At 41.5% G+C, this 25786-nt stretch overlaps 1 protein-coding gene and 1 long non-coding RNA gene across 2 annotated transcripts in view; one reads left to right on the top strand and one right to left on the bottom strand.

Moving 5' to 3' along the window:
* HMCN1 (hemicentin 1) overlaps positions 1-25314 on the top strand; it is a 202606-nt gene extending 177292 nt beyond the window's left edge. Inside the window, exons 89-107 of the mRNA XM_027811253.2 lie at positions 194-364; positions 1444-1614; positions 2869-3039; positions 3812-3982; positions 5942-6112; positions 6568-6717; positions 7050-7187; positions 7507-7628; positions 9135-9372; positions 11104-11166; positions 12643-12762; positions 13012-13146; positions 13638-13751; positions 14097-14222; positions 15021-15149; positions 18827-19177; positions 21955-22074; positions 22721-22847; positions 23897-25314. Coding sequence (XP_027667054.2) covers positions 194-364; positions 1444-1614; positions 2869-3039; positions 3812-3982; positions 5942-6112; positions 6568-6717; positions 7050-7187; positions 7507-7628; positions 9135-9372; positions 11104-11166; positions 12643-12762; positions 13012-13146; positions 13638-13751; positions 14097-14222; positions 15021-15149; positions 18827-19177; positions 21955-22074; positions 22721-22847; positions 23897-24263 — 3155 coding nt within the window. The 3' untranslated portion in view covers positions 24264-25314. The remainder of the gene's footprint in view (positions 1-193; positions 365-1443; positions 1615-2868; positions 3040-3811; positions 3983-5941; positions 6113-6567; positions 6718-7049; positions 7188-7506; positions 7629-9134; positions 9373-11103; positions 11167-12642; positions 12763-13011; positions 13147-13637; positions 13752-14096; positions 14223-15020; positions 15150-18826; positions 19178-21954; positions 22075-22720; positions 22848-23896) is intronic.
* Positions 6966-13695, bottom strand: LOC114016963 (uncharacterized). The gene is made up of 3 exons (XR_003561742.2): positions 13505-13695; positions 11850-11929; positions 6966-7100 (listed from the first exon to the last, which is right to left on the bottom strand). It is a non-coding gene; the product is annotated as an uncharacterized LOC114016963 (long non-coding RNA).
* Positions 25315-25786: the final 472 nt, after the last annotated feature.

Genomic DNA, 25786 nt, shown 5'->3' with positions numbered 1-25786 from the left:
GAATCGATACTTTTCATGTGCCTTAGCTTAAGTGCCCTAACGGTGAACTGTTAATCACCAGAGATCTTCATGACAGATTAATTTTTCTGAGAAGCTGGAATTCATTTTGACTTCTGTGGAAAGAAAGAGAAAATGTCAATAAATACCGTGAAAATATTTTTAAATTAAAACTGCGGGGGTTTCTGTTTCTTAGTGGATGGCAACTGGTCAGAGTGGGGATTATGGGAAGAGTGTTCAAAGAGCTGCGGACGAGGCAACAGGACCAGAACCAGAATGTGCAGTAACCCACCAGCTCAGCACGGTGGGAAGCCCTGTGATGGCAGCGCTGTGGATTCAGTCATGTGTAATATTAGGCCTTGCCCAGGTAAGAGAAGAGTGGTTCAAAATTGATTGCACAAGGGGCTTCCCATACATGTTTCTTTTTCTCTCCAAACCTGAATTCTCTCAGTTTGTTTCCACTTACTACGTTACAAAAGAATTAAGCTCCCATTTTTTTTGTCTTAAAATTGCTTGTAGTTTGTTGAATGGCACCAGGTCTTAGAAACAGAAGTCACAAAAGTAAATGAAAGGAATATGCTAAGGAATTTCTCTCCCCACCCTCAATAAAAACGTTAATTTTAAATTTTGATGTTTTCCAATACATGTTCCCACAGAGTAAAACTTGCTACTCTAAACCTATGCAGCAAAGCTAATAAAAATAAGAGGAAAAAACCCCAAACCCAAACCACCAACCATTAAAAAGCCATGTAAAACATGATAGTTAGTAATTTCAGGCATTATCTGTATATTTTCCTTTGGTTTAATTTTTGGCCACGTCTTTCTCCTAACTGAATCTTCAGGTTTTCTTCCTGCCTTGGTAGTACTTCCCGTGTTTGACAGGTTGTAGTTTATTCATAACCCTTCACCACCGGTGTGTTTCCTTCTAATCCATTTTTATTACATTGATTTTTCCCTTTTTTCCTGGCTCTGCTACCACCACGATGCCAAATGTTCATCCACCAGCCTGAGATTCATTTCTCTGGATCTTGGCAACAAAGTCCGTTCTGGCTCTTGCTTCCCAGTAGCTGCTCAGGCTGTGCGCCGGCTTGTGGCTAGTGCGCCCCTCGCCCCGCCGACCCCTTCCGCCTGGCACGGGGCACTCGGAGCCAGGGGCCTTGGGAAAACACCAGATTTGATCAAGTGTTCAGGTCCGTGGTTCCGAGATTATAGTGAGGTGCAGTGATGTATTCAGAAAACAAAAAGGAAAGAATTCATCTCCTTTGCAAACTGTTGATCTGTTCCAGCTGATGCTTAAGGCAAAGACTTTTTTCACAGGCTTATCCAGGATATTTCATTTATTGATATTAAATGACGTAGCTTTTTTGCCTGAGGCTGAGGAGCTGTAATTTCAAGTTAAAGCAGCTGTGTAGCCTGAACAGTTTTATAGCTGTGCTGCCTTTGCAGTTGATGGTGAGTGGAGTCCTTGGCTGCCGTGGGGTCCCTGCAGTGAGACCTGCGGGAAGGGCACCCAGAGCCGCCTGCGGCATTGCAGCAACCCTCCTCCTGCCCACGACGGGTCGTACTGTCCGGGGCCTGACGCGCAGGTGCAGGTCTGCAACAAGAGACGCTGCCCAGGTAAGATGTGTCGGGCACAGAGAGAACAAGGACAAACTTGTCACTTCCTTTCCAAATTCTACTGACCGTACATTGAAAGCTTTCCAGTTCTACAGGTGTGGTCCTTGAAAAAATTCCATTCAAGCCTTTTCTTTTCACTGGTCCCCGTCGCTGTCTTTAACATCCCTCTATAGACCTAACATACGGGTTTTCTTCTCCTGTGCTTGTCTTTCTTCCTTTACCCTGCCACCGTGCAAAAGCTGCGTTTTAAATCCTTGGCAGTTAAATTACAAGTTTCTTAAACATTTCTCGTTAAAATTTTCCTAGGTTCTGTTACTCATTTATCCTTTTCTTCCACATTTCAACGAGTTCTTTATGACTGGGTAGGAAAACTCGTATTTTTGAAATACGACCTCTGTATTTGGCTGAGTGCAGGGATAACAGAGGGATATTTCATGAAGCGGAACGTGCAGCAGTTCAGACGAGAGCCTTCTGGCTTCATGCTCCATTTTGCACATGCCAAACCCTATGTTGAGTCCCCACTGTAACTGCCAACTCACCTTGTAGTAGTTGAGCAGCTGAGGGCTTGATGTTGCACATTTATCCAGCTCGATGTGCTGCTGCTGAGGATGCTGTTGCTTACAGCTGGTTTGGGACTCGTCGGCTTCTTCTCAGCCACCAGCTCCAGTGCTCCCCTGACAGTTTGTGTCACCACATCTTGGGAGATCAGAGATGCTAGCACTCAGCTGCTTAGACCTGGCTTGTGAGATAATTCAGTAATCACTCCTATCAACAGCTGAGCCAGTATATCGGAGAGTGGTTGGGAAGGGGCGGGGAGAAGGTGGTGGTGGTTGCAACTTCAGGCAGTGCAGCTGCAGCCAGAGGACACGCAAGGGAGGACTGGGATTTTGGGATGGCACTTGTACCAGCCGCACCCCAGTGGGGCAGTTTCAGGGAGTGCTTTGTATTTGGTTTGACTTGCTTACAGATACCTAAAAACGTGAGTGTCGCTGAGCTGGATCCCCAAGTGGTCCATGCCCGTGATTCTGGTCAGGCTTACAGGTTATTTAAAAGATTTTTTTTAAACCTTTATTTTGAAAATATTTGTGCCAGGTTTCTGTCCTGGAAATCCCTATACAGAAATCCCTGTGTACCTGAGATGCTCTAGAAAGAGTAACATCCTACAGTCAGTTTTACCTTGATGTAGCGCTGATTTACTTCGTTATCTCTAATGTCAGAGGCTGTAACTGTACCGTGCTATGCCTTTCTCGCCAGTGGATGGGAAGTGGGCCACGTGGAGCAGCTGGAGTGCCTGCACCGTGTCCTGTGGAGGAGGCAGCAGGCAGAGAACGCGCCACTGCTCAGACCCAGCCCCACAGTTCGGGGGTCGCAAATGTGAAGGAAATGACATACAGATTGATTTTTGCAACAGTGATCCTTGTCCGAGTAAGTACCTTGGGCTGGGCTGCTTACCCACTGGCTGGTAATTCAGTAATCACTCCTATCAACAGCTGAGCCAGTATATCGGAGAGTGGTTGGGAAGGGGCGGGGAGAAGGTGGTGGTGGTTGCAACTTCAGGCAGTGCAGCTGCAGCCAGAGGACACGCAAGGGAGGACTGGGATTTTGGGATGGCACTTGTACCAGCCGCACCCCAGTGGGGCCGTTTCAGGGACTGCTTTGTATTTGGTTTGACTTGCTTGTCAAACAAGTCTCCGCACTCCGCAAAACTCAGTGGGTCTGAACACAGGTAGCAGTATTAGCTGCCTGGCAAGAGGGAAAGCCTGTCTTCATCGGTCAGCACGATGGGGACATTGTAAACATCGACTGTCAGGAGCACAAAGCAGTAGCAGCTGGTCCGTAAGATCTTGGCCAGGCTGCCGGAGGTCACACACCCCTGAAGTCACAACGGTGCAGTCAGTAAGTGCCGGGGAGTGAAGCTCTGTGTGCCTCCCGGTAGCGTGGTGCCTCCCTTGGGTGGCAATGCGTGCTGCGTACCTTCCTGCGAACGGCGATGTTCTGGAGCTGGTTAATATACTGCGAGAAATCACTGAATGCTGGACGGATAACTTTCTTAGATCTTTACTTGTCTGGTTCTTTTATTTTGGGAAAAGACATTTCAAAGTTACTCTCCAACAGGAGTATTTTCCTAGCTTGACTCTCTGGTTTTAAGCATCCGTTGTTAAGAGGAAGACAGATCAAATCTGACTTATTTTTACAGTTCATGGCAACTGGGGCCCATGGAGTAGTTGGGGAACTTGCAGTCGAACGTGCAACGGAGGCCAGATGAGGCGATACCGGACCTGTGACAATCCTCGCCCTGCCAGCGGGGGAAGGGCGTGTGCAGGGCCTGACATGCAGGTCCAGAGATGCAGCGCTGAGCTGTGCCCCGGTGAGTGCTCAGGCCACCAGAGAAATGAAATTGCAGCTCTCCCTGGGAGACTTCAGGGTATATATAGCGTGTAAGATTTTCGTATTATGAAAGTAGCTGTAATTATTTACCATTTCATAGAATCTAATAATCCACTCTCACTTTTTCCTTTACGTGTCTGTCACCTTACAAGCATTTCTTCCTTCACATGTTAAATTTTCCCAAAACGAGGTGGAATAATTCCAAACAGGAAACAGCATATGAAAAGCTCTCCTGCATCTAGTAATTCTACTTAGTTTTTACAGTAAATAGTTCGAGGCTCCCAGTGAACTCTCATAATGTATTCTGGGAGCAGGGAAAAATGCTTAGCTCAAATTCTTTAAATAAAATGACAGTCAAAGCAGTTGACTGATTTATTGTCAATGCATAGCTAAAGGGCAGTCGGAGAACTTGCACGTGCAGGATCAATACAAGCAATACAGAAGATAAACCACAATGCAGGAGACTAGCTAAACACCTACAGATTTCTAAACACCCTTCTATAACTCATGCCAGAAAGGGATTATTATCAAATTATTATTAATTTTGGTATAATAAAAAAAATATTAAGTCCCTCCTCTGTATGCACCCCTTTACACAACCTCCTCCTGTGGGAGCCAGCATTATTGCGTACGTGTGCCGCATTCGGCACCTGACTGACCCCCGTGCTGGTGACAAAGCCCTGGCGAGGCCGCAGCCCCCCCGGGATGCAGGACCCTGCTTCCTGCAGCCCCCACCTTCAGCCCCCATAGCTGGGTGCCAGCTGCTCGCGGCGTGGAGGGAGACGCCATCACGGCTCGATAGAGGTTACAGCACCAAGCCCACGCTGTTCCTGGTGCACCCTCCTCTTGGTTGGGTTTATCCGCCCCAGTCACTCATTTTCACGCTGCTGTTGTGATTCTTCCCAGTTCCCTCATTACTGGCATTTTGGCTAATGGTTGTCTGAAGCAAAGTTTTGTTACTTTCCTCTTATCGTTGCTAGTTTTGGGCAAGCATTGTATCCGACCAAGCGTTCCCAGATAACTGTTCAACACGCACTCATGTTCCTGTACTGTTGTTACCGAGGCCGTGCAGACTCCCACACGTGTGTAGTTCAAGCCAACTCTAACTGGTCTCTTGTGAGAGTTCAGATAGTGAGAAAATGTGCCTTGGTTTGCAAGATTTACGTTTGGTTTAGTTTCTTGGACTCTTCCATCGGTGTTATACCTATGCAGCCTTGGCTGTTTTCTTTGGAGCAGTAAAATCACTCAAAGCTCTAGACGGACAGGTTGTCTCTTGTGACAGGCTGCCCAAAAGTGTGACAGCTGTTCTTTATAAACTGGTTTGTGATGGCTCCACATACATCCAACCGTGTGTTTTACTTTTGAGATCGGTTTCTCTGGAGCCCTTCAGAGATACTTTCAGGGCATGGGCACGGAGACTGGCAGGAGGCGGCTCTGGGGCTGACCCCCCCAGGGAGCGCGGCTGGTCATACAGCTCCCGGCCACGGAGCCACGCGTGGGTGGCCACCCACAGCCAGCTGAGCTGCTGCCTGCACACCCGGCCTCTGCTGCCACGGCGGGGCTCGCAGGCTTGTGCAGGGCGCACGTAGGTTGCGCTGAACAGAGCTTCCCTGGTCAGCCGTGACATGGTACCTCTTCAGCGTGACGTAGGGAAGAACTTTGCCAGGCTCTTGCTGAATCCCCAGTTGTTACAACGGAAACATCCCCCGGAGGAGCCGCCTTGTTTCCAGTACAGCAACAGACAGAATGTTACAGGTAGCATCTTTCTGAGCGGAGAAGTGTTCATGCCTGCCCATTAAGGTGTTTTTGTCATCCCCTGAGTTACTGTGTTTCTCTAACACATTGATTCCATCAAGAAGGAATGACACTATAGCATCACTGATGCAGCCTGAAACATTTTTTTTTTTCAAAAAAGTTTTCTTCATTCTTTATTTTGCAGTGGATGGAAACTGGGGGCAGTGGCAAACATGGAGCCGATGCTCTGCTTCTTGTGGAGGAGGAGAGCAGACTCGCATACGCCTGTGCAGCAATCCAGCCCCATTAAATCGTGGACGTCCTTGTCCTGGAGACTCCTCCCAAATATCCAGGTGTAATACCCAAGCATGTCCCGGTGAGTTCATTTACAGCCTGCACGCAATGCCGATATGGTGAAAGCCTGCAGCACTCCTGATTTGACTGTCTCAGCCAGTTGACTGAGTAATTTCATTTTTTTTGGCTTAAGTATCCCCTGCAACTTCAGCTGGATAATTTTTTTGTTAAGCTGTTCCATAGCTCTACAGTATGCTGTTAAACAACTGTTGCTTTTCAGACAGAGGTGAGTGCATAAGGTGATTCCTGTGTTACTGTGCGTGTACCTCCGACTGCGCATATGCAGCATCCTGTTATTTGCAGGTTGTGAACTTTACTCTTGCAAATAATGTAGCAATATCTGCAGAAATGTCCTTGCTTCTTAAAATGCTGGACAATATTTTTGAATTTTCTGTCCCCCAAAATATCAGACATCAGAGTTTTCACATGGGCGTGTTTTTTTTTTCCCCTCTTCCCTTCCTTCCCTCCACCGCACAGGTGGGCCTTCACATGCCAAAGGCAGCATCATTGGAAATATTAATGACATTGAATTTGGAATTGCTTTCCTGAACGCCACAGTAACAGACAGCCCTGACTCTGAAACTAGAGTAATACAAGCAAAGATTACAAATGTCCCTTGGAGCCTCGGTAAGCTTTTTTTACTTTTTATCACTTTTTCTCCTTGAGCCAGGCTGAGTTCTGTGCAGTGGCAGTTTTCACCACTTCATTTTGTTGAGTCTCACTGAAGAAACTGCTCTAAACTTTTCACAGACAGAGAGAGAAAAAGGGAATCTTCAGTATTTACTTCTAGTACTTTAGTATTAGTAAAATGATTCCTCTGAATACACCAATACATACTTTTTTCTGGTTTAAATCTTAAGGGCTCCACTAGTTTTAGGTCTTCATCGTCATCTCCTACTGACGTGGGTCGTATGATGTTAAGTAAAAAGCTCTCAAATGTTATGTCGCGTTTCTTTCAGGTCCAGCGATGAGGAAGCTTGTTTCTATACTCAGCCCAGTTTATTGGACAACTGCAAAAGAAATCGGAGAAGCGATGAATGGGTTTACCCTCACTGATGCAGTCTTCAAGAGGGAAACGCAAGTGGAGTTTGCAACTGGTTAGTTCCCTGTGATATACCGTCTCTTTTCAATAAGCTTGATGGATACAGCATTTCTTAAAAAAGAGCACATAACTATTGCTGAATTTTGAGTCTTGTGCTTACATCAGTATTTTCTGAATGACTATGGCTTTCTGAGGCTTAAATACAGCTTTTAGAGCTGTAATTTGAAACATGTAATTTCTTATAGACATGGTACACACTATAAAAATATGAGTATAAAATAACTGGTCAAGGGATGCCAGTTCAGATACCGTGTGGCTAACATGAGTCTCTGGTTAGGATGTTTTATAAACCAATGTGCTCTTACAATTCACAGGGGAGGTTCTGCGAATGACGCATATTGCCCGGGGCTTGGATTCAGACGGAGCCTTGCTGCTGGACGTTGTTGTGAGTGGCCACGTGCTTCAGCTCCAGTCAGTAGCTGATGTTAATGTGAAGGTAAAGCTGCGTTGGGATACTACCCCTTCTCTCATCGATATATACGTCCTCTCTCACCTATATTAAAGCAGTAGGCGCTAAGTCCTGAACACTGTTCTACTGTGTGAAACTTATTTTGTGCCTGGTTTAACTGACAGGTGTTAACATCGCCTTTGAAAACAAGTTGTTGTCAGAAAGGTAGTGTTGGTCACTCAGGATTTTTAGATGTTAGAAGGTAGTACTGAGAGGTGTCTTTGGGGCTAGTTATCAGAGGCAGGCAGGTGAGGTGTTGCTTTCAGTAGAGCTATAAAGGTGCATCTTAAACCTGTCTGATTTCTTGGCTTCCCTGAGGATGCCACCAGCCCTTTTACACCATGGCATCTTGCAAAAATTTCTGAATATTGCTGATGATTTGTTTGCAGCTACAACTGTATGTGGTCTGGCAGAGACACATTCCTGTGGCTGGTAAAATGGCAAAGACAGGGGATTAACAGACTCTAAATCAGATTATATCACAGGGCATTCTATGTGTTCTTACTGTGCACACTGTCATGATGCCGTCAGTGATGTGCTCCTTTCTCTCCTCTAGCATCACAACTTTGTCTTGTGGAGATATCTATTATGGCAAATAGTCCCGTTATACAATTAATCGGAAATATTTTACAGAATTTGATTTTTCAAAGAATGACACTTCTCTATGAACTTGTTCAGGAGTGGTTAGAGGGGGCAGTTTGTGGGATCATATGGCAAAAGGTTGTAAACTTGCTACTGAATTTCTCTGCTTGTTGTTTCTAGGAGATACTCTACTGCTCCTAGTAAGATAGCTTCTCTCACAGACCTTGTACTCCTGATAGAAGGATGGAGTTCAAAGGAACTGTTTTTTTATCTTTTTGATTTAGTTTAAGACACAAAAAACATTTTGCTTAATATAATATGTGGTATGAAAGTTTTGGTTTAAAACCAGGTGCTTGATAATTGGTTTTACTGTAAAAGAACGTTCTGTAAAGGTGGTAATTAGTTGGTAGGTAACCAGTGAAAATGCTTTAATATATTAGTCCCACAGTACAAGAAATATACATGAAGTTCTTGATGCTTCAATACGCTGCAATATATAGCATGTCTGATATATATACCTGTTTTCAGTGGCAAGATTTTTCTCTACTGACTGTTTATTTAGCACATACATGTTGTCAGCATCTGACTTAGAATAATAAAAAAAAAAAAAATACTTAGTTCAAAAGATGATTATTGAACGGTGAGATAATTTCCAGGTTTTTTGGGAAATGCTCTGCCGTGGCCCCCATCATCAGCATCCACATGTTTGTTATTTAAAGAAATACACCAGATGCTGTTAAGATTTGGCCGCTAAAGTAAGACTAGAAAAGGCGTGTGTTGTGGAAAACACAGTTTGTTCTGATGTTAAAAAAAGACTCTTTCTCAGAATACATCTCGTACCACTTTAAAATACGAAGACCACAGTGGTGTTGGCCGTACCCAGCAGCTGATGCCTGAATCTTGCTGTTTCAGGATTACACAGAAGACTATATTCAAACCGGCCCTGGGCAACTGTATGCCCATTCTACCCGTCTCTTCACTGTAGATGGAGTTAGTGTTCCCTATACATGGAACCACACCATCACCTATGACTACACCAAGGGAAAGATGCCTTTCTTGGTGGAAACGCTCCATGCTTCCTCTATGACAACAGAGTACAACCCACTGGAAGAAACTGTGGCTTTTAAAATCCATGCTTCCATTGCAAAAGGTATTGTTCTAATCTTTCATCAAAATGAAACAATTCAAAAATGATATCCTATCTTTCTAGAATTCATGGCCTGTATTCTTAAAATCTGGTTACGGCCTTGAAAGAGGAAATTCTGTGAAACCTGGGTAACTTTATCGTAGATCCTGGAACCTATGTGTCTTGTTAATATAGCCATAAACTGATGTAAAAGCTGTTTGCACTGACTATAGCTGTAGTTGTCATCGATGATGTACATCTGCATTTGCTAACACTTCCAACAGCGTCGTCAGTAGCTTCAGATAGTCAACCTAGAATACTTCTCCATTTCCTTTCACCTACCGTTCATTCTCTAAAATGAAATTACTGTTGCTTTTTCATGGGGTCAGCTGTCGGTGGGTTTTTATGTTTGAGTTTGGTTTTGCATAGCTATTGAGAAAAAGGATTCTGTATTTTCTTCTAGCAGCAAAACCCACATAAATGTAAGTAAGGTAGTAATGAAGTGGAAGAACATTTGTAATTTAGCACTAAAATGGGTAAAATGTCCTAAGTCATTCCTCAGTTTGAACTTCTCTGGAATTATTTGGCATATATGGAAAATATGATGCAAAGCTGCATCTTGAAAACTTTATTGGTGTTTTATGGATGCATTTTTTTAAGGCCAGATATGAATGGTGCACAGTTACGCCGTGCTCTGTAGACACAGGCTTACGTACAGTCTGTAAAGCCGGTGAGTCCTACCACAGAAGTGGCAAGCTAGTAGCTCTATCGTCTGTTGCACTGTGTCAGCATTACTAACTGCTGGCTTTTAATAACCCAGGTGATCTTAAAGGAATAGGGCATGTGTTTGTGTAAATGGGTTTTCCTTTCAGAAGTCATAACTGGTTAGTAGAATGTCCTGTTATCTTTTTAAATACTATTTGGGCTTATTTTACATAGTACGGAAATAACTCAGGTTCGAAAGTAAATGAAACAGTGAGATTGCCTGCCTTAGTCTTTCTTTTCAATTATGACATTCTAAGTGAAGTAAAATAATGATTTTTCCACTTGCCAGACTACAAACTCATTATGCAATTTGAAAACCAAGTAAGATTTTTTTTGTTGTTGTTGATACCATTTCAAAAAGGAGTCTGTCAAAAGGAAGTCTCCAGATCAAGTTATGCCTATGCATAAATCCGGCCAGGTCTTTACTGAATTTGCATTTAGTTCCTCCAACAATTAATAGACTGCTTTTTTAAAAATTTCCTATTTATTAAATCAGTTTTCAAGCAGCAAAAACTGTGTGGTCTTTGAGCAGTCTCTGCCAGAGTTCTACATTACAGTTTGTAGTGTGCACTTGTGGTGTTCTACAGTGACTTCCCACAGTCTGCGATGTGGTGGCTGGTTTGGTTTGTATTTATTTCCCTCCTTTTACACGAAGTGAAACCAAATGGTCTTTATACTTCTAATAACGAAAAATTTATGGAGGAACTCTGCAGGATGTATTGGGCTGGGATGCAACTTGCATTTACCCTGAGGGAAACCCCTCAGAGTTTAATGTTTTTCAAACCAGCAAAAACTATGTACTACTGACTTTTAATGCCCAAGTAGAAAAACCACTAAAGTCTGGATTTTAAAAGTTCCTATTTTAGTGGCCAAGTATAATAAATCTTTTATAAATAGCTGGGCTGGAATTCTTAATGTTAAAGTTTTTTGAAAGTAATAAAATGGCCATATTTTTATCCACAAGTAACATGTGCTTTCTTTACCATGCAGGAGATCGTAGCAACCAGTGCCCTGCTGGGTTTGGTTTGGACTCCACTGGGCCTTACTGTTCAGGTAATGATGTGACAAGGGTAGTGTGTAATCCTAGACTCATTGATTGCTTTAGATTGGAAGGGACCTTGAAGATCCTCTAGTTCCAACCCCTTCTACCTTGGACACTTTCCTCTAGACGATGTTGCTCAAAGCCTTATCCAACCTGGCCTTGGAACACTTCCAGGTACGGGTCATCCACTCTGGGAAACCTGTTGCCTGGCTACCCTCATTGTAACAAATTTATTCTTTATTTCCAACCGAAATCTAGCCTTTTTAAATTTATAACCATTACCCCTTGTCCTGGCCCTTTACCAGAGCTCCTATAGGCCCTGGTAAAAAGTCTCTCCATCTTTCTTATACACCCTCTTTATATATTGAAAGGCCACAATAAGGTCTCCCCAGAGCCTTCTCTTCTCCCGGCTGAACAACCCAATTCTCTCAGCCTTCCTCCATAGCAGAGGGGTTCCAGCCCTCTTGACCACCTTTGTGGCCTCCCTGCTCTAAGAGGTCCATGTCTGTCCTGTGCTGGGGGCCCCCCAGCTGGCTGCAGTGCTCGCCACCGGAATTTACATCACCTTTAGAGTTTCAAAGCATGCAGTACATACTTCAAAAAGCGTAAGTTAGCAGTACATACTTCAAAAAGCGTAAGTTACGATTGGAAAAAGGGTGTGGGTCCAAAGGCAGATGAAGACTTCTGTACTCACCTAGAATAGAAGTAGTGCCCAGACAGCTTTTCATCAGTACTCAGCTACTAGTCAGACCAGAGCCACAGTATCTGCTGAGCCTGCAAAGCAATGAAGCGCTTTTATGATCTGCACAGAAGGAAGGACAAGTGTTGGCAACCTAGAAAACAGCCCACAAGCTCCTGCTTGGGGGATGGAGGTAAAGAGAAGGTTACAAGCATTGTAGCGGTCTCTTCTAGGTGACCGAGTCATATTTGGTTTAGGGAACAATCATCGGATATACTTTTGTGGGCTTATTTCATTGCCCCTTGAAAGTTTGTAAGTTAAGGAAATTACACAAGAAGCAAACACTATACCCTCTAAAAGGTTTAAAACTAGGAAAACTGAAAATAAGGTCACTAAAACAATTCTCCACTTGCAGTATTGTCTGTAAAACAGTATGAGTTCTAAAACTTTAAACATGGAACATGTAGTAACCTTTGCACACGTATCTAGGAAATCTTCAGTTTAACACTGAAACCCATCTGTCCTGTTGTAGAGATTCTCTGGAAATGATTGTATCAAACATCCGTTACAAGGGTAGCTGACCCAGTCCTGCAAAGCTAACACAAGGTTCCAGCAAACAGTGTTAGCGGAGGTTTGGAAACCGTAAAAATAGTGGAGAACACACCACTGAATGGTTTCTGTGAAGCTGCTCCATTGCTACATCTGGTGTTGCCCTGTGGGCTTTACCAGGTGTATCTCTTACGAAGGGTGTGTTTGGTATAGCTTGCTGTAAAGTCTCACTGGTTTTTCAAATGTTTCCTTCTTCCAGATGAAGACGAATGTGCTATGCGACATCCTTGTTCCCATACCTGTCATAACACGATGGGATCTTACTATTGCTCCTGCCCAAAGGGCCTCACTATCTCTGCGGATGGTAGAGCATGCCAGGGTAAGAGAAGTGTTGCTGTGGACAGGTTGGATACAAAAAGCCCCATGGCAATAAAATCACTAAGGAAACGTTCTGTTGGGGCTGGGCCATTTTCTCATTATAAGAATATAATTTATTGGTGGTATTCCAAGTATTTAATAACTGAATATATTTGCAATCAAGTATTTCATAGCTGATCATGCTCGAGACACTGCTTAATCTGTGTTCCATTTTGACACCGTGAGGTTTACAGCTTGTTTTTAATTACAGATATTGATGAGTGTGTGTTAGGGGGACACAGCTGCCATGCTGGCCAGGACTGCGAAAACATCATCGGCTCCTACCGCTGCGTGGTTAGATGTGGGAATGGCTTTAGGAGGACAGCTGATGGATTTAGCTGCCAAGGTATGCAGACATCTCTGGGTTTTGGTGTTAGCTTTCATAAACTGAAAATGTTGTCTTTCACACAACTGAACTAACTTTTAAAAAGTTGCATCTCCAAATACAGTGTCTATAAATATTCATTATTAACACTGTGGGGGGTTGTTTTTTGGTTTTTTCTTTTGTGTTTTTGTTGGGGTTTGTTCTGGGTTTTGGGGTTGGGTTTTTTGTTTTGTTTTTTGTTTTGTTTTTTGAAACATTTGCTTTTTGCATCTTTAGAAAAAAGTGTAAAGTCCTGTCAGGACCTAACATTCTTGCTATTGTGTCACACGTGCATATTACTTTACCAAGAAGTGATCGAAGTAAACACTGCTGAACATACCTCCATAGTGTAGTAACTAGAGCTCCAAGCAGAGTCCAGAACATTGGTTGACTCAACCGAAACACTGCACAGTTCAGGTAAATGACGACAACAGTTCAGAGCTATGGTATCAAGGTTTTGTATTGTTCAACAGATGTTAACGAGTGTCAAGAGTCCAACTCCTGTCATCAGCATTGCTTCAATACTATAGGAAGTTTCCACTGTGGTTGTGATCCAGGATATCAGCTGAAGGGCAGAAAATGCATGGGTATGAATAAATTTTTGAGTATTTATTACCTCTTTCCCACGGACATAGTTCGACATGTAGGTGTTGCTATATTTGTAATCAGGAGTCTTTATGAATGAAAAAACTACTGTGGATGATCTACTTAGGATGTATTTCTGAATTTGTTTGTAAAGCAGTACAAACAAATTCAGCTTTTAAGCCAGAGGAAGTGGGAATTGGCCTGACTGATAAAGATGCATGAAATGCATTCGGATGCACGTACACAGTAAAATTACAGCTGGATTATTCTGTGCTTTAGGAATTGCACATAAGGAAATGAGTTCATTTCCATTTTTGCCTTTTTTTTTCTTTTTTTCTCCAAATAAGATGTAAATGAGTGCAGGCAGAATGTGTGCAGGCCTGATCAACTTTGCAAAAACACACGTGGTGGCTATAAGTGCATTGATCTGTGTCCCAATGGAATGACCAAAGCAGAAAATGGAACTTGTATTGGTGAGTAGAAGTGTTAATGCACTGTACAATGACGGTAAAGGAAGGGACAACAATGAATTTTTTTCAAAAAATAATAATCTTGGAGATAGTCCATCTCCAGTTACTAAGATCTGCATGTTAAGGCACCAACTTCTGTTCATTTATGAGAACATATGTATTTAACTTTTTTTGTAATTGGTGTTAAAATAATAGATGTACCCTTGCCACTTTTCTTTCTTCGGAGAAACGGAAAAATAGCAGTAAGGTTTTCCTCAGCATCTTTTCTGCATTGTCACCTTGAATTCTACAAACTGTTCATTGACCAAAATGTTTTGCCTCATGTGAATGCTTGCTTATGAATTTATCTTAGGATCTCTGAATCATGATCACAGGTCCTTGCTGCTTATCAGGGATGCTTTTCAACAGAACCGATGTTACATATACTACCAAATCTTTTTTTCTAGTGGGATGTGACAGGAAAATGGATTATATCTCTTTGAAGAGTAGCTGATCACATTGGAAACCTCATTGAAAAGTTTTGAAAATTAACAGGAAAAGAGTGTGTAAATATAATATGGTTGAAAAATGCATCTGTGTATCTGCTCAAAATCTGCTTTTAGATTGTGAAACGCAGATTGTGATTCGTAACACAAACTGTTATAGAGTAATGCCTGATGATGGCACCAGGTGGGAAAAGTGTACGTTCAGAGGCCAAACCTATCTATGTGGCCAGATTCACTCACTGCTTAACTGCATTCCTTCTACATTTAGAAGTTTCAAGAAAAAACTGACTATTTGCCCTTGCCGTCTTGCTTGCAGATGTTGATGAATGTCGGGATGGAACCCACCAGTGTCGCTATAACCAGATTTGTGAAAACACACGAGGAAGTTACCGTTGTGTATGTCCAAGAGGATACCGGTCCCAGGGAGTTGGAAGACCTTGTGTGGGTAAGCTGTCCAGAAACATCCAACAATGCAATCCCATCTGAAGACCAGGCTATACAGACGAATTTGCTCTGAAGTTCAAAACTGCCCATCTAAAACTAAGTGTCCCACTCAAATAGTCAAAACAAAATGATTCCAAAGGGAGATTGTTACACGACCATACTCTGAAAACAAAATGTACGAGCATCTCGGGGTGCTGGTGCATGGCAAGCTGCTGCTGCATGAGGCTTCATTTATAAAAATCAGGTCAGGTTTGTTAGCTGCTAGGGCAGTGAAATGTGGCTGGCTAGACCCTGCACTGCACTGATGCACAGCTGAAGGCAGTCAAGCAGGGAGTGATGTGGGTTCCGCTAAAGGAGAACACCCAGAGGAAGTGTGTTGCAAGAGGCATGATACACCCAGACCCAGACTCACCTCTGCAAGTGACAGCCATGGGCACACTTCCCTGCCTGCTAGAATTGCGAAGGGTGCTCCGAACGGGTAGGGCGGAGGAAGCTGATACGCCTTTATCGCTCAGCACTCCCCTTTCTGGTTTGGGTGGATCACAGCAGGGAAGGAGGATTCCTGTCAGTCAGTGGAATGCTGACCACATAGTTACTGCCCTGTGCTATCTGCACAGAACCTTTTGGCATAAAAATGTGCAGAACTTTCCCCCACGCACACAGGGGCAGCATTTGAAGGATGCTCTTGTAGCTCTAACAGGGATAGCAAGAGAGTTTAATGTATGGTGTCAGTGTAAGTGCATAAAACACTTCCCTTGGCATTTAATAGACCTTAGAATGGCACTAGGATCACTTAGATTCACCCTTTCTCTATTTATGTATTTCACCCTTTCTGTATTTAAAATATAATAGTTGATCCACCCTGATAATAATGATTTATGAATGTTAGTATATGACACAAAGTTGGTTTCAGTTGCTCTCATCTATCATATCAGAGAAGCATTCCTCCATGATTACCTCTTCAAGATTAGCTTTCCTAAGTGATAAATAGCTGCTGTGGAAAATAGGATTTTTTTTCTTTTTAAACAACCTAAGATTCTGTACTACCAAAAGCCAGGAATGTTTTGGTTTGTTGGTTTTTTTGTTCACAAGAGATTAAATGCCAGTTAGAAACATCTGGCTGTACACCAAGACATTACTTCCACCAGCAGCTCTCTACTGAAATAAAATCAATCCCAGACTCCTTAACGTATATTGAAACCATTTAAATTTCTGTCAGTAATAAGCTAGATAAAGTTTAGGACTACAGATTTTCACAAAACACTGGCAGCTGCCCTAAAGCTGTCTTCTGACCAAGGACCACTGAAAACTCCCTCTTAAATTAAAGTATGACCTTTACGCACCTTTGATATTTTTTTTATCCACTTAAAAATTTAAAACATAGATTCATCAAAGATACTAGTTTATGTGTTAGTAATTGTTAGTGTTTCCAGCGAGCACAGGGGAAAGTTGAAAAGTAAGCAGGACCCCAGACTGAAACAGAAGAATTGATCTTTGTTCTTACCTGTGCTACCTTCTGCCCCGGGTAAAATCCTTTGTGCCATAATTCCGTGTCTGTTGGATGGGGCTGAGATGCTCATTTGCCATCACAAGACCCATAGATATATGTGCACTCGAACTGAATTACAATATTTCTGTGAACTGGGGTGGATCTCAACATGCCATATGATAGATGGAAGGCCACTATCAAAAGGTGTTACATGCAAAAATGCTTTATAACGTGAAATTTAAAATCAAAGTTTCAAACTCATTTTCACCTGTTCTCATGAATTTGTTACATTTATGGTGCATAATCAAAGGGATACTGTCCAGTGGAGACTTAGGCATACCAGTCAGTCAGTGACACTTCTCACAGGGGTGGCTGTGATATAAAAGCAATATTTTGATGCAGGTAAAGAATGTAAAACTTGGCAGTTAACTTGAGTGCTAAGGAAATTATGAGTTTTGGTATTCTTTTACATGTATATGAGTAACAAAATTTTCATCTTAAGTACACCCTGAAATCAATAAACTCAAAATTCATATTAGTTGTTGCCATATTACAAAGTTCCCTTGCTTGTGCCACTTGACAACACTAATGACATTTCAATCAATATATAAAGTTTCAGTTACATGTTTGTGAAATAACAATTGGAAAATACTGTAATACTTTGCCATAATTACTCCTGGATTTCCAACTCTTAAAACATTGATTATTAATACTCCCAAATTACTTTAAAACTTCAAAATATAGAAAATGTTAAACTTAATAAAAATGCAGTCTAGTATTCTATTATGTTTTTGAACAGTGTTAATTTTTAAATAGCATTATCAAACATTTGTGTCTTGGAGGGTTACAAACTATGCTCAAAGTACTATGTTCAGAAATTCTAGCATAAAAAGGTTTATAATATATGTAAATTATAGATATGGTTTATGTATCTTTGTATCCATTTATTTATTTTTGGTCATTGCAGAGTTGCACATTCCTTTTTATTAGCAGATTTTTGTCTTTTTCTAGTAAAGAATGACTGTAAATTTTCAAAGGAATACCATGTGTGTCAAATTTTCAGCTAGGCCTGAAGCAACTTGATGAAAATTTTAGAAAATTTCTCTCTGGTGTTGCCAGAGAGACTGTGGGAGAAGGCCTGGTCCTACAGTATCCAAGAACACTCATATTTACTTTGAGTGAGTGACACCAATCATGTTATATCCTTAAACCCCTTACCATACTTTGTGTGCTCACCACTCTGTTTTGATTTAAGGATGGACATTTAGTGCTAGGGTTGGTCAAATTACTTTGGATTACAATTCAAAGGGAAACTGAACTTTTTTTAAAAAAAAGCATTCCTTAGGAAAACAGAAGTAATTCTATTTTTTAATTGCACCTAAGTGAATTAATATTTACCGTTAAGTCTCGAACCTTTCACAGCTGGAATGACCAATAACAACATCAAAGGTTAGAACATACCTGACCTCCTTCCCCTGCAGCCTTGTGACACATCGTTGAGACCTGATTTTTCCTCTGATGCATAATGCAATAACCGTACTGGAGCTTTTTGAGCAGCCCTCTGTGCCAGTTTGAATGAATTTCTAACGCTGTGCTTGTCAAGAATGCTCTGTGTTAAGTATCCTCCTTTAAAGAAGGGCCTGACAGCTTCTCCCACTCATCTGTAGAGCATTTAAGAAAAAAAATAATTGCTAAAGTAGTAGTGAAGAGCTTAGGATGGAATGATGAACAGTGTGGGTCCAAAGGACCACTAACTTCTAAGAGTGCAGCTTTTCTGGTAAACAGTAGACATCGCAGCTGGCAGCTTTCAGGCTATCACAAAGCCCTGCCTCTGTAAAAACAGGGGAACAGACTTAGATCCACATTTTCCAGGCGCGTCTTACCTTCAGTAACACCTGAGGCAAAACCTGCAGCAGAGTTCTGGTCCTGCATGAGCACAGTTTTATGTCACACGTAGCTTTACAGGAAGAATCAAGGTGTATTACTGTACAGGACAGGATAACCTGCCTGCTCAGCATTGTGTTCTCCGTATTTTACTGCCTTCAAGATCTCACTTCTATGTCTTCAGTTTGTTCCGCAGACTGAGATAAGTATATATGTATATATAGACACATAGTTATGTGTTGTTGTTTGTTTGTTTTTTCTCCTTTCCACATGGTTTGTTGCTCTGGATCATGTCACATGAGCAGACATTAATGAATGTGAACAAGTGCCTAAACCCTGTGCATTTCAATGCACCAACACCCCCGGCAGCTTCAAGTGTATCTGTCCACCTGGACAACATTTATTAGGTGATGGGAAATCTTGCGCTGGATTGGAGAGATTGCCAAATTATGGTGCCTATTACAATAGCTATAACTATGCTCAATTCTCCCCTGTGAGAGACAACTATCAACCGCAACAATATTACAGGCACTCCTCAAATATCTACAGCTCCTTCTCGGAGTATAGAAACAGCAGAATACCTTTCTCCAGGACTAGAAGGAACATTAGAGAAACTTGTCCTGAAGGCTATGAGGCAAGAAATGGCAGATGTGTAGGTAAATGTCAGTCATATCTATGCAATTCTCTTGTTTTGGTCCTTATTCTCAGGTTACTGTTTCATATGTACCAGGGGCTGATGGTTTGTGGTGCTGTGTTTTTTTTCATATTATCCTGATAAATATTAGAGTGTTCTGCATGTTGTTGTCTTCTGAGCACGTTGTAGCGAAAGTGTTTTCAAACCACCTCCTTCTAACCACTTGTTTTAATGTTTGAAAATTATTTCTCTCTGTTTTTCTTCTGATGATGGTAGCTTACCTTTTATGAATTTTCTCACACTTCAGAAAACACCAGTAGACCCAGTCTAGTCCTGGGGATGTTGCTTGTGTCAGACTCCCACTGATGGTACTAATAATCGGGTTCAAAAAAGTTTTGAATGAAGATTTTAGATTTGAGCACACCTGAGCCAATGCCAGCACTGCTACAGGATGGTAGTCACTGCCATACAGGCAATATAAGCAGAAGCTTTTAAATTATCTGTAGTTATGATATATAGCAGGTTGTAATATCATTCACTGAGCATGGAGAGATTGATTATAAGTAAGCAATTATGGGTTTGTGCACTGCCATTTCTTTTGCTGTGATGAGGAGAGCAGGGTAGTTATGGTAACTGGCAAGATCAGATGCCCCTCCCCTCCCTTTTTCTTTTTTTTAAGAGGTGCAAAGCCTCAGGATACACTGTAAGATCAACAGGAAACAAAGGGATGTGGCATCTCTAACTATCAAGCATTTAGCTCACCTCCTCCTTACTCTGTGAGGTTTTCCAGTGAAATGCTGCTATTTTCACAAATACTAAAAATTTAACTCGGCTCCTTGTGAAAATCAGAATAAAGAGCAGCCTGTCCTGTTCATGGACTGATTTGTACTAAATGTGAAGAAGTTAAACAAACAAAGAAACCCCCCTAGAAATTATTGCTCAAAAAAAAAAAAAAAAGTTAGGTTTGTCCCATGTGGCAGTAGCTAGTGTCTATGGATCTAGACCCTCAGACCCTCTGTAACTGCTGGTCCGGAGCCGGAGAAGGGACGCTGGGGCCCAGCCCCACCCCCACCCCCCACCCCCCCAGCAAGCTCCGCTCCCTGCCCTGGGAAGCCCAGCAGACCTGGGCTGGAAAGGGGCCACCCCTGTGCTGGGAGCCAGGGCTCGCCGCCTGCTTCAGGAGGGGTCACCAGACCTGATGCTTCACACACAGGACAGAGGAGGATGTAAAACACGAGTTCATCTTTTGAAGGATGCTTCTCTTAAGCCAGATTTTGCCAACTTTACTCACATTTTGAGTATCTTAAACAACAAAAAAAAAAAGTTATTTTGTGATAATACTGCTGGGTTCAAGACTAAGGGCACCACAGTCCAGGCCTTACTAGCGCTTGTCCCACTGCATGTAACGTAGCAGTTTGTGGTGCGTTAGTGTCACATGCAGTGACACTTCATAGGAGGCACAATATCCTTCCAGGATGAACAGTGACCTACAGCTAGATTCTAGCAGCTAGAATTACTGCTGGAATTCTATAGCAGTATATAATATATTAATGTTGACAAATATGAATATACTTCTATTAATAAGAAGTTTAGATAGGCAGACATCAAACCTTGCGTTTACATGTATACAGCTACTGAAATGTCTTTATAATGCAGCTTATAGGTACAGCAGTTTAGTTGAAAGGCCTAGGAATTTAGCTGCCACTGATGAAAGGGTTAAGCTAAAATCTATCGTCTTTACCCCAGCTTCCAGTTAGAATTAGTTAATATTCTTGCACTTCTGTTTCATTGGAACAAAGACTGAAATTCAAAAATTATTATATAATATGGAAAATACACCCAAATGATGCTTTTTTAAAAGAAAGTTCTTTCAATAGACAATTATCAGAATTTGGTAACAACATACCATAAATTTCTAGTCATGTCTGTTTCTCTTCTGCATTTACATTTTTACCTAGTGCAGCCCATGTAAATCAGACAGAGAGGGGAAGCAAAGACCTTCCTTCCACTGTTTTAACCATGCAAGTCTTAACTCTTGCACAAGCCTAACTTGAGTAGGGTCTCTATTTCCGTCCTGAATTAGGCAGGTGTTTCAAAAGAAATTACAGTTATATATGATCTGTGTCACAGATCAAGTCACACTAGCCTGCTCTGAAAATTTTACATAAAGTAGTCTGTTACTTCTGTATTTGAGAGGGAGATTTTAAAAAAAAAAAAAGTTAAAAGTATTTATTGATAGTCTTCCCAGATACCGAGCTTATTTCATCCCCATGGCATGGGGAAGACCAGTCTGGAAAGGGAACAGCTTTGCCTGACAAGGGAGTAACTGTAAGAACAACTTGCCCGCTGACAAGGCTTCCTCTGGTGAGATAAGTAATCTGGCTGTTTCCTAAGCATATTGCTTAAAACCTTCTGAGCAGGCAGCTCAGCTTGCTGTTTGGTGCAAGACTGTGTTTGTATCACCTTGTCGATGTATACAGAGAGCACATCCCCCTTTCTTCCCAGAAGTCTCTATCAGGATTGGTTTCTTCAGCTAGAATATGTTTTGTGGCCGCTGCCAGGAGAGGTGAGGATCCCTTCAAAGCTGACTTTAGTCATTAAAAAGTTTCAAGGAATGGCCCAGGTAAGGTGTGAAAGGACTTGCTATTCTTAGACATTCAACCCCATCAGAAAACAAGATCCAGAAAACATCCACCAACTCTGTCTATACGCTTGTACATAAATAGGACAAAAAATACCTAAGTTCAGTACCAGGTTCAAATAATCCTGATGCGGAGGTGCTTATGGTTCTTCCCACAGACATCGATGAATGTGAAACCAGAGATACCTGTCAGCACGAATGCAGAAACACCCTGGGAAGTTATCAGTGTACCTGTCCGTCTGGTTATCGCCTTACGCCCAACGGCAAAACCTGTCAAGGTATGGAGATGCCTTTGAGTGTTCAGAAATACATTTGTAAATAAACGAGATACAAATAATATTCAGTACATGTGCAAGCCACCTCTTTGAATTTGCTATACACGATTCGGCATTCAAAATTTCAAGTTTCAGAAGTTTTTGTATTTCCCATTTTAATGTTTCATAAAACATCAGCAAATGAGACAATTGCAACTTCTTCTCTGAAGTTTCCTCATGTGACCTGACATTACACATTTAACTCCAGGCAAGTAGAAAACCAGCTCTGGCATCAAACCCAATATAATCCTTAACCTGCCTCTGTCAAAAAAAGGTAGTCAGATGTTCTGATCCACAAAAAAAATACTATTTTTTTTAAAAAAAATTGGCATCTTTTGATAAGACAACTATGGCTTATGTTGGATCATGGCTGTAGGGAACTTCTGGACAGTACGCCATCCTGCACAGTAATAAAGTGCTGACAAGAATAAATGCACATTATTGGAACCAGCAGCTCCAGTATCTCAGACAGCAAGATAGGATTCAGAAAGATCTCACTGTGTGTAGAGGTATGCCCTGGAGTCTGCTCAGCCTTTACCTAGCTTGTTTTTAATACTTAAATTCTTCTTCCAGCAACTCATCATTTGCATGTGGTTTTTTTTATGTTCAGATATTGATGAGTGCCTCGAACAGAGCATTAACTGTGGATCAAATCAGATGTGTTTCAACATGAGAGGAAGCTACCAGTGCATAGACACACCTTGTCCACCAAACTATCAGCGAGAGCCTCTTTCTGGGTACGTTTTATTTTCAGCCTCTTGTCGCCCACCCCAAGCTCAGATCCTCAACCTGTATTTGCTAAAGAAGAAACTTTTTAAGTTTGACTGACACCAGTAAAGCTCGTACTAGCAAAAGGTAAAGCACTGATAGCCAAAACGATCATCAGTTTCTCAAGCAGCAGTGTTCCATCCATGCTTCCCCTGCAGCAGAAGCAGTATTTTACAATTACTTCAAAAGGAAATAGCACCAGAATGGTCCTTTACTATATGAACCCTGGCAGGCAGCATGCTGCAATTCTTTCTGCTGATTCAGTGTCATTCATTTGTCACTTACAGGGCTGCCTTTGCATCTAAGGTTTCCGACTTCCCTAATGGACTAAGTTGCCATCAGTTTCAAAACATTTAGTACTTTCTTTTAGTCATGAAAATAACGCTACAGTTCACGGCAACTTTTGTTATTTTTAAGTTGCTCTATTTATTCCCCTGTTCTGGAAAAGACATTATTTTAATCTCTCAATATACTCAAGGAAAAAAGCTTCTTTCCTAATCAGAAACCATCTTTTGCAGTCAAACTCGACTGACATTTAAGTTGAAATGGGTCATGCTACCTGCTAACCTCTGTTAGCACTGACAAGCAGAGCTAGGAAATATCTCCTGTTCTGATTTCTGATTAATAAAATGAGATTCACTTTGCCCTTCATTCCAGTTCTTTATGATCTCTCAAATGGAGCTGCCTGGACATTTTAAACCAGCTTTTCCAACCATAATATTTAAGAGCAAGGTCACTAAAACGTAAACCATTGGCTGCAACAGCTATTGTATCTGATATCTTTATATTGCCTCTGGGCGCTTTCTGAGATGAACCTTTTGAGGGAGAATGGGGCATTAAACTGGGCTCCAACTTCAAAGGAACAAGGGATAAAAATCATGCATGAGCATATTCTAGTGAAGTTTTAATCTGCATACTGTGACAGGGTAAACAGGGGAAGAAATTCTCTTCAAGACCTACTGCACTATTTATGATACTGTGCCTTCACCCTGGGCTAAGGTGCTCTGCTTGTTCTTAGGTTCTGCCTCAAAAACTGCCCAGCCAATGACTTGGAGTGTGATCTGAGTACCTACGCTTTGGAGTACAAACTCCTTTCCCTCCCCTTCGGCATAGCTGCTGGTCAGGATTTAATCCGCCTGGTTGCTTATACTCATGATCAAGTCATGCACCCAAGGACAACCTTCTTAATGGCAGATGAGGAGCCAGCAATCCCATTTGCCCTGAGAGATGAGAACTTGAAAGGAGTCGTGTTCACTACCCGACCACTGCGAGAGCCAAAGACTTACCGCATGGGAGTCAGAGCCTTATCCTACAGCGTCGATGGAAATATCGAGTATCGGACAACTTTCATTGTTTATATAGCTGTGTCAGCCTATCCCTATTAAACATTCCAACTACCTGACAGTAATCACAGTATTTTAACCACATTTGTAAATGCCGGTGGGCATTACCACTTCCAGACTGACTTTACTGCCTGCCAAACAGTTGTGAACCATGTAACTTGAAAGTGGTGCTATGCTCTTTTGTTTTCCCCTTCTTCCCCGAGGCTGCCCTCCTGTCCCATTATTCCAATTCAAGAGGGAAATCCATGGCTTTGAGGACCTGTTACCACTTGCTTTATTTATTACACTGGAGTAGTCATTTTCAACAGTTTGTTCGGAAAACCAGCAGAAAAACCAAAGTATGAGCTAAAGTATGTGGTCAAAGCAGTAAGCAAGGAGCAGCCTCTGTTGAAAGCAGCTAAAGAAAAGCCTAACCAAAAGAAAAAAAAAAATTCAAGTGGTCTGCATATTTTAAAGCTTGCTAAGTGTTTCACAATTTTATACCTATTAGATTTTTTCTTGTCAAATATCTGATAGAATTAGGGCTGTAATGTACTATGTCGTGTGCTCAAAAAAACCAAATACCACTGTACCTAATGGTTGCAAATGCTGAAACAAGTGACATTAACGTTTGTTTTCAGCTGAAGAATCTACAGTAGAATTCAGAACTGCTACATTTTTTGATTTCCATGCAAGTTTAGACATGTCACTACTTTTTTGGAAGAAAAAACAACATGGCTACTTCTACTTTATACAGCAGGTATTTTATAATTTTTTTTATTTTTTTTTTTACTCTGACATTCTGGTATAGCCATTTATTTAGCTCAAAACCATATTCATTTCAGTACTCCCAACTCAGTTAAAATGTTTTGGGGTTTTTACAAATGGAATGTTTTTCTCCAAAGACGATGTAATTTTGGTTCAGTAATGTCAATACACTGTACACAAGTAATTTTGCAAAGATGTATTCTATTTTTATGAAAGTGTATATATGTGTTTTTCCTATGTGTATTTTCTATGCAGTATCTCAAGAGTGTTTTACAGTTAAGTTTGCATAAAAGGACAATGTCAATACATTGAAAGTAATCAAAATAAAGGTTCCCATTGCCTCTGAGATTGCTGTGAGTTTTATCTTCGAAAAAAAATTCTTTCCTATTCATAAAGCACTTGCCTTTAGTGCCAGTGGAGGATGCAGAAGGTAGTGTGTCCAGCAAACCAGGGAGCAACTTGCACCAATGCAACCACGTCTCCTGTTTTTTGTGCTACTGGCTTCTCCACATCCTTAAGTTCTAAAAATAAATAAACAAAAAAAAAATGGTCAGGAAACTGATGCACTTACTGTAAGATCTCTTATTTTATCCAGAGCCTATTAGACTAAGAGATATCTCATTTTCTCAGAGAAGATGGATTTTGCTAAGAGTTTATATACTACAAAAAATTAAGGCAGTGTTTATTCATAAATACAATCAACTCATTGCCAAACATGAAATAAGTCACTATAGTTCCAATTTATATTACAAAAAAAAAAAAAAAAAAAAAGAAGAAGAAAAATCTGTGAAGAACATTAAGATTGGAGCCCGCTGGAA

Source organism: Falco cherrug, chromosome 12, assembly GCF_023634085.1.
Source record: "Falco cherrug isolate bFalChe1 chromosome 12, bFalChe1.pri, whole genome shotgun sequence".
Classification (NCBI taxonomy): domain Eukaryota; kingdom Metazoa; phylum Chordata; class Aves; order Falconiformes; family Falconidae; genus Falco; species Falco cherrug.
Note: the sequence above shows the minus strand (reverse complement) of the source record. Positions and strands in the feature narration are given on the sequence as shown.